At 54.4% G+C, this 12,667-nt stretch overlaps 5 protein-coding genes across 5 annotated transcripts; 3 read left to right on the plus strand and 2 right to left on the minus strand.

Moving 5' to 3' along the window:
- Window positions 1–1,432: 1,432 nt before the first annotated feature.
- Window positions 1,433–2,835, plus strand: AB675_3005 (uncharacterized protein; the record flags this gene model as incomplete). The annotated part of the gene is made up of 3 exons (XM_018143023.1): window positions 1,433–2,356; window positions 2,408–2,644; window positions 2,695–2,835. The coding sequence occupies 3 exons, from the start codon at window positions 1,433–1,435 to the stop codon at window positions 2,833–2,835; spliced, it is 1,302 nt and encodes a 433-aa protein (XP_017996416.1).
- A 520-nt stretch (window positions 2,836–3,355) lies between these two features.
- Window positions 3,356–5,581, minus strand: AB675_3006 (Transcription initiation factor TFIID subunit 5; the record flags this gene model as incomplete). The annotated part of the gene is made up of 1 exon (XM_018143024.1): window positions 3,356–5,581. The coding sequence occupies one exon, from the start codon at window positions 5,579–5,581 to the stop codon at window positions 3,356–3,358; it is 2,226 nt and encodes a 741-aa protein (XP_017996356.1).
- A 345-nt stretch (window positions 5,582–5,926) lies between these two features.
- AB675_3007 (uncharacterized protein) lies at window positions 5,927–6,442 on the plus strand (the record flags this gene model as incomplete). The annotated part of the gene is made up of 1 exon (XM_018143025.1): window positions 5,927–6,442. The coding sequence occupies one exon, from the start codon at window positions 5,927–5,929 to the stop codon at window positions 6,440–6,442; it is 516 nt and encodes a 171-aa protein (XP_017996435.1).
- Window positions 6,443–7,557: 1,115 nt separating this feature from the next.
- AB675_3008 (Factor arrest protein 11) lies at window positions 7,558–10,718 on the plus strand (the record flags this gene model as incomplete). Its single annotated transcript, XM_018143026.1, has 2 exons — window positions 7,558–9,793; window positions 9,823–10,718. 2 exons carry the CDS (start codon window positions 7,558–7,560, stop codon window positions 10,716–10,718), a joined length of 3,132 nt encoding a protein of 1,043 aa, XP_017996382.1.
- A 283-nt stretch (window positions 10,719–11,001) lies between these two features.
- Window positions 11,002–11,589, minus strand: AB675_3009 (uncharacterized protein; the record flags this gene model as incomplete). The annotated part of the gene is made up of 2 exons (XM_018143027.1): window positions 11,002–11,445; window positions 11,530–11,589. 2 exons carry the CDS (start codon window positions 11,587–11,589, stop codon window positions 11,002–11,004), a joined length of 504 nt encoding a protein of 167 aa, XP_017996341.1.
- Window positions 11,590–12,667: the final 1,078 nt, after the last annotated feature.

Genomic DNA, 12,667 nt, shown 5'->3' on the forward strand with positions numbered 1-12,667 from the left:
TAAGAGATTGAGGTCTAAATGGCTTGAAGGTGGAGGGGAGAAGAAGCTGAGTGAAGTGGTTGACTGGGTAACAATGTTGGACCATGGTGACATTGTGACTGCACTTGATCAGACAGAGGCTGCAGAATTGCTGTGAAGAAAGGCAGTAGCATTTCAATTGAGTCAATGCATCTGATACACCTCCATTCGCAGGCAGGCACCTAGACGGTCGGGCACGGGAAGTTGGGAGGTTCCTAGTTGCCGGCCCAAGTATCAATATCAATAGGTGCTCCCGGGCTTTAGCCAGCACTAAATTTCATCCAACTGCCCTTCCAAACTATCATTCGGTTGCGAGATCTCATGCCTGCCACCTGCGATGGGATACCCTACATTGACCTTTGCCCAGATCAATACCCCTAAAAGCATTGATCTTCCGCCAGAGGAGCCTGTTCCATATTGCAGCCATCCTTGAAATTCAATACCTGCTTCCGACACCAGATCCCCCGCCCGGCTTTGCTTCGGGAGCGCCAAACCCTCCCTCGCCCCCTCAACCCCCAACCCCCAATCAGGTCGCCCAGGAAATCATGCCCAAATTGGTCTCCGAGGCTGACTCCCTATTTCCGCAGTCCAGGTCATCCCGCTCAGGATTCCCACCCCTGTGTTATTTGTGGCGGAACTCAGTCGGTGGTCGTTTGTTAAACAACTGTAGTATCTCAGCATGTGCCAGTCCTCTGCCCGGCCTTTAATCATCGGACTGCCGCAAGCTTACCGCATATTCCGACATGGCCTGTTGTTCAGCTTATAGCAATGCAAACGCGATTTTGCAATGCCCTTAAGCGTATGCCCAATCGCCACCCTGATCGAAATTCCTGCTCAGGCAACAGCCTTGTGGGAGATACCGTTGAACTCAGCATGCCCGTTTTCGAGCACATTTGACTCATTGTCGGCGAGAGTTGGCTCTAACGTAATGTAGTACTTGCTAGAAGTGCTCTTTCACCAGGGTATTTCAGCTCAAGGTATTCAGAGCCACTGTCCGACCGGATCATGCCGTGACAATTGGACGTTCAGCCTCTAGTCTTCCCCTTTTGAGCCCAATCTGGTCCATTGCTCGCGCCAGACTTTGGTTTGTTGTGGTTCAATTATCATCGAGGTGCTTAAAGCAGCGAACTCTATACATAATGCTGTGCTTGCATTCGACGGTGGACAATTTTGGCTTTGGCTCAGGCGTCTTTCCTATAAAGAGCCCCCTCGCTGCTAGTACCTTCGAGGTAGGCGTAGTCCTTGTGCGAGATTTTCGCTCGCTCAATCGGACTGGCAGATATTTGTCAGTCCTTAAACATATCCAACAATCGATCGAAGCTGTGAGTAGACCCCTCGCAGGCGGCCTTGGTCTGACTCACTGACAACATTGGATTCTTCCAAATTGCTCCCGGGTTTGGAGTTTGGCATCAAGATGCCCAAAGTCGCGAAGCAGCGGGGCAATAGCCCCAAGACAGCCAAAGTGGAAGGAAAGCGCCAGCGGAACGTCGAGGCCGTGCCGCGGAACGACTATGAGAGATTCCTGTATCGACTCAAGAAATTCATGATCGATATGCTGCCGGAAGTCCCCGAGCGGGAGAATATCCTGCTCCCTCAGCTGGATGCGGCAACCGACAGCTTCCTCATTGTCGCCCTCAAAAGGAAGGCTCCAGAAATAGGTCTCAAGGCGGACGATGTGCGAAGCCTGCTCAAAAAGATGCTTATAGCGGCTGCCCTGGTGCTGGAGAGGAACGAGCGCATTGCGCAGAGGCCCCAGCCCCGCCCGAAGTGGCACGCTTTCAAGAGGACCACGGCCCAAAAGTCATCCCAGACGGACGCCAACAAACTCAGCAAGCTGTTCGAGTACCTGCATGAAGGCGATGTTGATGGGGTCTCTTTCGGAAGATGGTTCCCCCCGTTGAATGCAACAATAGGGCCGGATGGCCGTCTCCGCCTGGGCACGGAGGCTGATAAATGGTATAAGCGACTCGGAACTTCAGAGCAGCGCCAACGACTTTACGACATGCTCGACTCGATCGAAGTGCCGCAAGTCGAGGAGAAAAGGTCGGAGTTGGACGCGGCCGAAGGATTGCTCCTCTTGGGAGATAATGCCGCTGTTCACAAGCCGGAACGTATGGCCGATGCCAGCGCGAATGGCCCGTACCATGTGAGCCCTCCGAACACGCCAAAAAAGGCCTCCGGATGGATTGCCAACAACGCAAGTACGACCGATGCGAGACAGAGTCGTTATGCTGACCTGGCCAAGTCATCTTCCAACGGGTCGCGGAGCAACGCCCGCCGTGGTCTTCCGGCGATCGGGAGCGCTCCGAACACTGGAAAAAGAAAAATCTCCATTCCTGTATGTATGACCGATACGAGACAAGCAAGTGTTCATGCTGATATGACCCAGGACCTCCTCAACCCGGAGTCGAGCGATAGCAGCCGTACTATGAAGGCGACTGGCAGCACCGCCAGCAACACTCCCAGTAGCACTCCCGGCACATCTCCCGGCAGCACTCCTGACGCCGATCGCAGGCGCCAGCTTCAGGATGACTTCGAAAGAAGCGCTGCTGAAGTGCGACAACTGCTAGACGACCGACTTCTCGCACTCGTTGGAGAAGTTCATCGAGACGCAACGGGCGGAAGGGTATGTATGACCCATGCAAGGTACTGAGCGCCTATACTGACCTGACCAAGCATCCCGTCAACGAGCGGTCGACCGACAACAGCCATGAGTCTGCCGCAACTGGTCGCACTTCCGGCGAAAACTGGAGACAACTGTCAGGTGATGTCATCTACCCCGGACTGGGTGGCATGAGATTCGAACGCGGCGTGTGAGCCTGATGTGGAAAGTTCAATCGATGGGACCCTCCCGGTGTGGCGGACTGGGCAGGATGGCAGGGAGAGGTAGTCAGAGGACTCCCAGGTGGGCGCAAGCTCCGAGAAAACGGGTGTTTTGCGGAATTGAATATTCGTTCAGTGAGTTGATGGGATGGCGGCTATGCCAAAGGCGTGACACCGTTACTGTGTGAGAATCATTATCAGACAGTCATCAGCAACACTTTGATTGAAGGAGAAAAGATATCGATGACCCAGTCAGCGGCCTCCCTGAGCCAATTTCCATGTTCATTTTGTTGTCACGAAATGACGCTCATGTGACGCTCCAGTGACGCTCATCTCAAGTCTGCCGATTTGTTAGCAAAACAGCCCCAGACCTTCAGCGCCCTCCCTGGCTGGGTGAACCACGATAACTATGCCAACCAAGTGAAGCTCAAGTGACGCTCAGCCCATCTGTATCCCTAGCAGTTTTGGACCGTCAGCACCCTCCCTGGCCCGATTTTCGCGCCAGAATTTTATTCTACGATCCCTGACTCGGCCTCGCCTGCAGCTCCGGTAGATATGCACTTCCCGCTAACGCGAGGTTCATACTCGTCATCTGAACGTGGTAGACCGGACTGCTTTTTGTCGGGAAGGCGCTGATCTGATCAGCGGTGACGACAGCCTCCTTTCTGCCCTTCTTTGCGCCCGTACTCTGTAGCATGGTCGGTCCAGATCCGTCGCCTGCCTTACCTGCCTCGCCTGGCTTTGCTGCGGCTGGCTCCTTAGGAGGACCGTGCACATCCCATACTCGCACAGTATTGTCAGCTCCGCCAGAGAGCAAGATCGTTGATTCATTGTTCCACGAGAGAGACCAGATCCCGCCTTTGCCATGACCGCGCATTTGCTTCATTCGTTTGCCTGTGGCGAGATCCCAAAGGATGATGCTTCCGTTGTCGTCTGCAGAAGCAAGCAACTTGCCATCAGGACTGCATGCGACTGCAGTGATTGGTGTAGTGTGACTGGTGAACATTCGCACTGCGTTTCCTGTCGTAACCGCCCACATTCGGATGGTTCGATCTGTGGAAGCCGTGAAGACATATGCGGAGTTCGGATGATACGCAACGACTTCGACGTCTTTGTCATGCCCGGCGAGGATACGGACAGGGTGGACTTTGTCGGTCGTCCAGATTCGACCAAGCTTATCGAGACCGCCAGATACGAAGTAATGGCTCTGAGGACTCCAGTCCAGCGACCATACAGGGCCAGTATGGCCTTGATACTTCACGACTGCTTGGAATGTGTCCAAGGACCAGAGGAGGATGTTTCCGTCACCACCGCCCGACAGCAACCACTTGACACCAGTGCCCGTCGAGCTTTCGTCGTAGGGACCGACGGCCGGTGCAAAGCGTACCGCGTATACAGGAGCGCCATGCCCTATCAGACGCTGTGACGCTTGCGCTTGACCATTCGACTGCGGGCCAAGTGCTGAACCATCCAGAGTCCAAACTCTGATATATGACTCAGCCATCCCTGTAGCTGCCAGCTTGAGGTCGCTTGAGAAGTCCATGCAGTTGATGCTGTCTGCGGAGTTGTGGAAGGTGTACATGCAGACGCTCACGCCAGGTCCAATTCCGCCTGTCCGGCCCTCGACCTTTAGACGATCGCGAGACTCTCGAATTTTGGTGACCTCCATGTGAACGTCGCGGGAGGTGGACACCGGAAAGGGTATTTCTGTGCGTGTTGGGCCATCCTCGTCTTCTTCCTGCTTGATATTGATCTTCTCGTGAGTCTCAACCAATGTCGATTGACCTGGCGCGGGTGGCATTTTGCTGTCAATCTCCTCCAGATCGGCGCGCACATCTTCTTCCGTGTCCTTGTCCATCTGGAGCTTGCCCAATTTGAGAGTCGCCAGAGTATTGCCCACGTTGGCCTGATCTGTGATGATAGCGTTGCCAGATTTGTGACCAGGTATACCCTCGTCGTCTGGAGGGAGGTTCGAATCATCCTGTGCCCGGAGAATAACAGACGCGAAGCTGTATCGATCGTCTGTTGCGCGATCCGATACCCTCAGGTCAATGTTCGTCTCTAGTATTTTGATGAGTAGAGCGTACTGCTCTCTCGGCAGGGACTCGAAGAAGGTGAGGCAGTACATATTGGCTGGATTGGAAAGGTTTACACGATACTTGTTGCTCAGATACCGCTTCGCCTCGCCGTCGGCCTTTAAATGCTCGGGAAGAGTCGCAGACTTGAGTAGTTGAATATCGTGCTCATGTTGAGTGCGAAACGGCTCGACGAATTTCTTCCAGAAGTTTTCGGCGATGACAGAGTTTGTTTGCTCGACGAGTGCAAGGTACATGTAGATGAAAAATGGCCACGAAAGACGCTCGACCTCGGGCTTGTACATGTCCAGAGCATCATCCGTCCAGGCCTGCAGCTTGATGTAGACGTCCAGGTATTTCTGCGCCAGGTGCTGGACAGCATTTGGATTCGGCCTGCTCTCCTCCATTTTCGGAATCTCCTGATTCGCAGACTCAGCTCGGAGGACAGCTTCTGTTCGATGATACCCTTTCTTGGCGAGGTAGTCGATCACTATTTGGTTTAGGTTCTGCTGCGACAATTGTGGTGCGCCGCCGGCCGGAGGATTGACAGGCTGGGCGGGCGCTGAGCCGATTCCGTTGACGGCAGGTGTGGTTGAGGAAGACGCGACGGAGCCATTTGGAATGGCAGACGCGCGCGGGCCCGGACTAGGCAGTGGCGCGGCCATTTTGACCTCATGAGCCGCCGGACGGTGCGTCAACAATTGAGTCTTGTGGTAGTCTTGTCGTCCAGGGCGGCCTCTGGTGGAATTGTGTCGATCCCGCTGATTGTAGACCCAAAGTGATAAATAGTCTGGAGGCAGGTGTAGTGAAGTGCTCAGCCGGTCGGAGTGACTTGCCAAGAAAGTCACGTGCAAGACTATGTTTCGCGACCGTGCCTGCACTGGGAAGACTGGGACTTTATTTGTTTGCACCTCGCACCCCACGGAAGGCCGCCTCGGAGAGGCTCCAATTTGTGCACACCATCTCACATTCGTGACCCATTTCAACGCATATCATGACACACGCCTGCGATGGCATCGAGTGATGAGGAGTCCGTGAAGGACGATACGAGCCCCGAAAAGCAAGTCACGTTCACAGCAGCCCAGAGAATAGCAGAACTCAACGATATAGACCAGTTTCTAGCAACGCTACTGGGTGCAGCCGCTGAAGCGGTGGGTATCCTGGCAAATACTGGCATCGGGAGCACCACCTCGTCCACACCCGAAGATCAAGAGAACCGTTTCCAGGAAGCCTCGAGGACATACTTTGCGACTTTGTCGTCGATAGAGGTAGGCCTGAAGCGGCAGGTGTACGCTTTGGAAGAAGCAGGACTCATACAGCCTGGAGAGGAGCGCGACACGAGGAAAGGAAGAGTGGTCACGAAACGACATGAGGAGGTCACCGGCGGGCTGTTTGACTCGAGTTGGTTGAATGCCATGGCTGACAACGGCGTGCAGCAGCGCTATAAGCGACAGCTACTCGACGAGGCTAAGGACTTTCTTTCTGACGAGAAGGCGGGCTCTGGCGCGACAAAGGATTCAGGCTGACGACGCAAGGGCGCTTCGTTCCGGTTCATGGCGAGATCCTGAGTCAGCGCACATGGGTCACCTACGCTTCAGTCTCAGTGGGAACGCCCCATACAGGCACAATCTGTGCTCGTGCAAGTCTTTAGCGGCTCCGATAAGCTCACTTGATGTGTGAGTCCGTCGTGTCGCCATCCTGTTCTCGTTTGTCGAGTTTGACAGGTTCATGGTGCCGGCAGTACACTTGTGGCTACGCGTATCTAGGGCATCACACACTCGACGCCGACGATTCATGAATCGACTGGATTGCGGCGGCGACTCGGTACAGCTTAAGCAAACAGGTGCAGAAGACAAGGCGCGAAATATCGGTGCAAGGCTGGCGGGCTCGGCTGACACATGTCGGTGGCCGCAACAGACAATCCTACAAATGGCTTCATTTAGCTGCGAGTGATCGAAAGATCTTATGGACGTCATTCTGCCCGTGACCAGGGGCGACTTTCGGATGGAGACGCAGAAACCTCCAGAACATGCATGATCTGAAAGCAAGCTAGGGGCGTAGAGTAGAGCCTTCCTGGCGGTATTCAGAGCACATTGCCGAGCTGGTCGCTGCAACGCCACCGATACGCTCGCTAGGACTTGTCTATCTTAGTGATCTGATTAGCCACCTTCCTTGAAGTCATGTAGGTTGCCTCGTCCAAGTGCGCTAAATTCTTGGCAACGCGCCACATTGCCTTGCCTGACCACAGCATGTGCCTTTGCTACCTACCTAGTGGGTTCGACATGCGAATCATCAAGATGCATGGCTCAAACGGATCATGGACGATGCGCAAGTGGAATTCTGCTGACCACTAGGCCTTTGAGATGGCTTGAGATGTGCAGCGCCCACTCCCTGAAAGCCAAAACCCCGTAGTCCTGGTCGGCAGCTCGAGAGGGCGTGAGACAGGCGCCACGATCGATGCAATGGCAGCCAATGGCGGTCCCGACCGTCCCCCGACGCAACAGGTCCTGCTGAAAGCAGACGAGGTGGATAGTGGAACCACAATCGTCAGCCCGGGTCGTCAGCAACCTTTGAGCGCCTTGGCTCTGACGGACACCTCAACGCTTGGGACAACATTCAAACCTCGTGCACCTCCCAGGCCATGTCTGCGCCGGATGGATCTGCACCGCCACCTCCGCCGCCGTCGCAGCCCCCTCCCGCACCACCTCCCGGCCCGCCGGAAGTCACTGACTCATTAAGCCTGCCACAATTACGGCAGCTGGTCAGTCAGTTCCCGAAAAGCGAACAGAGAGCGTATGCATTTCAGTACAGCGAGACCGATAATTATGAGACAGAGATTGATGAATGGTTTCAGTACACTGAAGCGGACCAGGAACGCGACCAACTTCTAGCATCTCGCGAGGCGTTCGAAACTCTGTGGAAAGCATATTGCGAAAGCCAGCTCGAACAGGACGATATATCTTGGATTGCAGTGAGCGACGAATCTCGTCTCGAATTCTTGAATGGTATAGTTGCGGAAGTTAGCAGTCCTTTCATTGAGCAGCGAATCGAAGCTTTGGGTTGCGTCTACTACGTACTCACCGGGGCCTGGACGGTCACATCTGGGCTCGATGACTCAACATCAACGTTAGACAACGGCAGCGCGGAGGAGAGGTCGAAGAAGCCGAATTCAGTACAGCTCGAGTGGATGCACCGAGGCGCAGATTTGATGGTCAAAGATCGCTTGGTCTCGCCACTCTATGCAGCACTCTTGACAGCCACAAAACTAGCACCTGCTGGGACCGAAGTTTCAGGACACCAAAAAGACCACGCGTCAGGCGCCCTTGACGAAAGTGAGCAACGGGAGTTGTCATTATGTCTGTCATGCTTCTATCTGCTCACTGAATCAGCTAGAGCTCGTAGGGAGGATCCGGAAGCCTCCACCATCAGACAATCTCTACAGAACCTGAGTCCCAGCATCCTGGTCTTCTTGGTCAGCACTATCTCGCGACTCAGATGGGATGAATCGTACAACATCCCTCTCATTCATGCCATACAGCTGTTGTGGAAACTTCTCCTCCTTCTCTTTGGAGATGTACAGCACGATCTGGAAGCCATCAAAGGTGTCCTACAGCCGCGTGTTGACCCATTCTCGGCCGATGCATCTCATCCAAAGCTGACAGCATCGCCGTTGGACTACCATATGTTCAGGCAAGAGATCACTTCGAAGTACCCAGCCTACAATCCACCCCTGCCGCTTATACCGTTGGAAAACGAGCAACGCACTATATTGCCCGTGGTTGCACAAAACACCAACAGAGCTGATGATGTGCCCAATCCCGCTTCTTTCCCTGGGACTGGCACTTCCAGCTCGATCTTCCACCAGCCGGTCCACATTGCGACACCGGCTCCGTCACCACCTCCCTCACCCATTGGCCCGGGAGGGAAAACGGGAAAGAAGCAGAACTATCAGACGAACCAGAACTTCCCGTTCCTGTATCCACCACTGGACACCTCGAGTAACGATCTTGGCGGCAGAGGCTCGACGGAACTCCAAGACCTGATGGTCGGCAAGAAGTGGGATGGCAGTGATGTGCCAACCTCCATCATCGAGGCAGGCGAGCTATTCGCAAGTCGCATGCGAGTGACACGTGGTATGCGTCAACTCTGGAAGCAGCGCGATCTGTTCATGAAGTATGATCGGGGCTGGAAGAGTGACGAGCATACTGACGTTGAAGAGATCAGCAAACAAGTTGCAGAGGAGCAAGCTAAAGAGATGGAGGGCCTAGACGACCCAGATCTGCGATCGAGGATGGATGCCGTCGAACATTTCTTTCACCACTCACTGGCAGACATGCAGTCTTTCGTCATTGTGCTGATGAAAGCAATGCTGTCCAATGTGCAAGACATTGCAGTGCGAAACGGCAACTTCGCAGATCCACACCAATCTGCAGGCTTGAATCGCACAAAGTCCAACTCGAATGTTGGCGCAGGTCAGACATTGCCTATGCCACCACCACCTCCGAAACCGGCCGAGCTTTCGTTAGAAGAGCTGGACAACATACGCTCGCGTGAGATCAGTCAGAAGGCGATTGCAGGAGTGGTGTTTTCGCTGCTAAAGTGGCTCAAGGTCTCGCATGTCCTCAAGTTCGAGTATCTGACACAGCTGCTACTGGACTCAAACTACGTCCAACTCACACTGAAGTACTTCGCGCACCAGAATCTGGAAGACCTAGTCGCCTTCCGCTACGATCGAGACGATCTCTCCTTCTTCCGCTACTGCCACCTTCACTCAGATCATCCACCGCTCTCGCCGACGTCTCCAGGCCGTCATTCCGACAGCGGTTCCGTAGACGACGCGATTCCACCACCAATCCAACGCCGTCGTCAACAGATCAGTACGCCGCCGGATCTAGACGCGTCTCAGACTCGATACCAACCAACTCCGACGACCAGTCTTCACAGCCTGCGCAGGATCCATCATCTCATCCCACAGTCGACGAGCTCGGTCATCCCCTGCAGCCGCTGCCTACCACGCCACTGCCAACTTTCTCATCTCGGCAGTTTCAAACGTCGATTCACCTCCTCCGCACCCTGCAGAAGCTCACTCGTGGCAAGTCGCACCGTGTCCTGCTCCTTGTGCAGTTCAAATCCTCGCAGATTCTTCGCCGTGTCCTACGTGTGCCAGATTCGACTCTGCGGCTATACGTGTTGAAGCTGTTCAAGAGCCAGGTACCATATTGCCCGAAGAAATGGCGTCAGAGTAATATGCGCGTCATCACGGCAATATACTTACATTGTCGGCCGGAGCTGCGGGATGAATGGTTGGCGGGTATGCATGAAAGCGCCGTGGACGGGGAGCTAGAGGAAGCGGTGCCGTTGGAGTGGGCGTTGAGGGGGTTGACGTTTTGGTGGATGAGGAGGTGGTATAGGGACGTTATGGCGTTAAAGGAGGGGAAGAAGGGCAGGAAAGGGAAGGGCGAGAAGGGGACTGGCGATGGTGTCCAGCGAGAGACGGGTGAGGAAGACATTCTCGCAGAAGAGGATAGCGATGATACAGACGACGAGGACGAGGACGGTATGAAGGCTATGGCAGGAGGCCAAGAGATTGAAGAGGAAGAGCGTGGTTTCTTCCAGCGTGAACTTGATGCTATGGGATGGGGTCTGGCAGGCTTGAACCTGGTGGGTAACGGAATCGGTGATGAGGTCGCCTTCGGTGAGGAGGCTCCTGGGGTAGGCAGTGGGGGTGGTGCTGCCAACGGCGCAGACAACCATGTATGGGCAAATGCGGCAAGTCTGGAGCAGTGGCAGAATGAGAGATGATGTGACATTGGGCAACAGAAAGCATAGCGTCATGTGAACCCACGAAGTGCCATAGGAGTCGAAACATTATTGATTCTTTTGACTGAGTAGAAGATGTTTCGCCTATCCAAATCGATCGATCGCATGACACAGGTGACGTCTGCCTGTAGCCTCCAAGATACATGCGGCGACTGCTGCAGGCCAGTGGTGACATGCTGTTTCTTGCTCCAAACGCCCTTTTTGAAACATTCTAGCAGCTCATTCCTTCGTCGACCACATCATCGTGTATCTCATTCAGCCGCACTCAAGCACCATCGCCCCAGATCCCTACAACGCCCATCGCAAAGCCCACCAACCCAATCGCGCTCCTCACATTCTGCGTCCTAACCTCCCTCGCCATCTCCGCCTCAACCTTCTCCCCATTTACCTCACTGCTCTCCACCTCCACATACCCGCTTTCCCGACCATTTCTCTTCAGCCCAAACCTCGTCCAGCCGTTATACCAGTATTCGACACCTTGCCCTCCGATGAAGCTCACCATGGCGGTCCATAGGAGGTAGGGGTGCTTGCCGCGCGGCGATGCGAGGGCGTAGCAGGTGGTGAGGGCGAGTGATGAGACGGAGGCGAGGGTGAGGATGCGGCGCGTGGCGCGCTCTTGGATGGTCTCGAGGGCGCGGGCGGCGCGGGCAGCGGAGGGGAGGAGGGCGAGGGAGGGGAGTGTTATTGTTGAGAGCGAGTATGAGACGCCCTGGTTCGAAAGTCAGTATTGGCAGTCGGAAGGTCGTTAGGGTGTTGCAGGAGACAAGGGGAGCTGAGAAGCTGAGGAGCTTACAGTGAGGAGACCTAGTGATATGGTGCCCACAAATTTGAGCGTGCTCATCGGACAGACCATCTTGTCTGGCTTCTGATATGTGTACTTGCGGACTCGCTTAGAACAGCTTGACCGCAGTCCAAAGGTCAAGAGGTGGGGTGGCAGCCGTCAAGGGCGGCGGCGATGTCTTTATGATCAGCTCAGGCGAGTGTACAGCGAGCTTGACCAGCTTGCCAAACGTCAAGCTAGCTGTTTGACCACTCCGTGAACGATTCGTTTGCTGTCTTCCAGGTACATTGAAGGCCGCCACTTCGCTTGGAGGAAAGACGAATGATGCAGTGCCCGCTCATCCAGGAACCTTTCCGCATCTGGAATCCATGTCATCCGGTCTGGGTATTATTGTCTTCAGATACCAACACAACTTTCGAACTGCAACCCAATTAGTACACCGCTACTTTCGCTTCATCATCGACGTCAAATGGAGCTAGCATGTACGATGGATTCCAGAGATCATCTCACCAGACTCCTACGCCACTGAAGGATCCCTCGAATTCGGCACCATGTTAAGGGTGCATCGCAGCCGCGACGCAATCGCCGACTGATTTACATTCAGCATCGCGGACAGTGATAGCGCTGCACAATCTCACAGGGTCAAACAGAGGCCGCATCGAGGTCAGAGAGCACAGCCTGTGCTAATGCCTATGAGGTGTCTGCGATTTGTGACCTGTCTTATGTTCTTTGTCCCTCCTGTCTTTCCATGATCTTGATCTATTTTCTCCCTTTACGCAAAGTGCTTGTTACAGATGTCGGCGCGCCATCGACGCCTGCCTATCGGAATACCTTCTCGCGCCATCATCGTGTTGACGATACACTCGACCACCTGGATGATCTACACTGTCTATAGTTTGAGCGTCATGTCCGGCATGGACGACGCCCTCTCGTTCCTTCCGAAGTATCTTCCTAGGTAAGAAGCATAATTCTAGCAGCCACGTCGACTACAGCCGCGTCGGTTCCTTCCCATCACACGCCTGCCTCGCCTCAGAAGGGGAAGTACATACTGAGGAAGCCACGTTGGACCTTCGACTCAATAAATGCGACTTGTGCACAGTCCAGAAAATGAAGCTCTGCTTCTTCCTTCTGGATGGATTTTTCTGGACTG

This window comes from Cyphellophora attinorum (assembly GCF_001299255.1).
Source record: "Cyphellophora attinorum strain CBS 131958 chromosome Unknown Contig31, whole genome shotgun sequence".
Lineage (NCBI taxonomy): Eukaryota > Fungi > Ascomycota > Eurotiomycetes > Chaetothyriales > Cyphellophoraceae > Cyphellophora > Cyphellophora attinorum.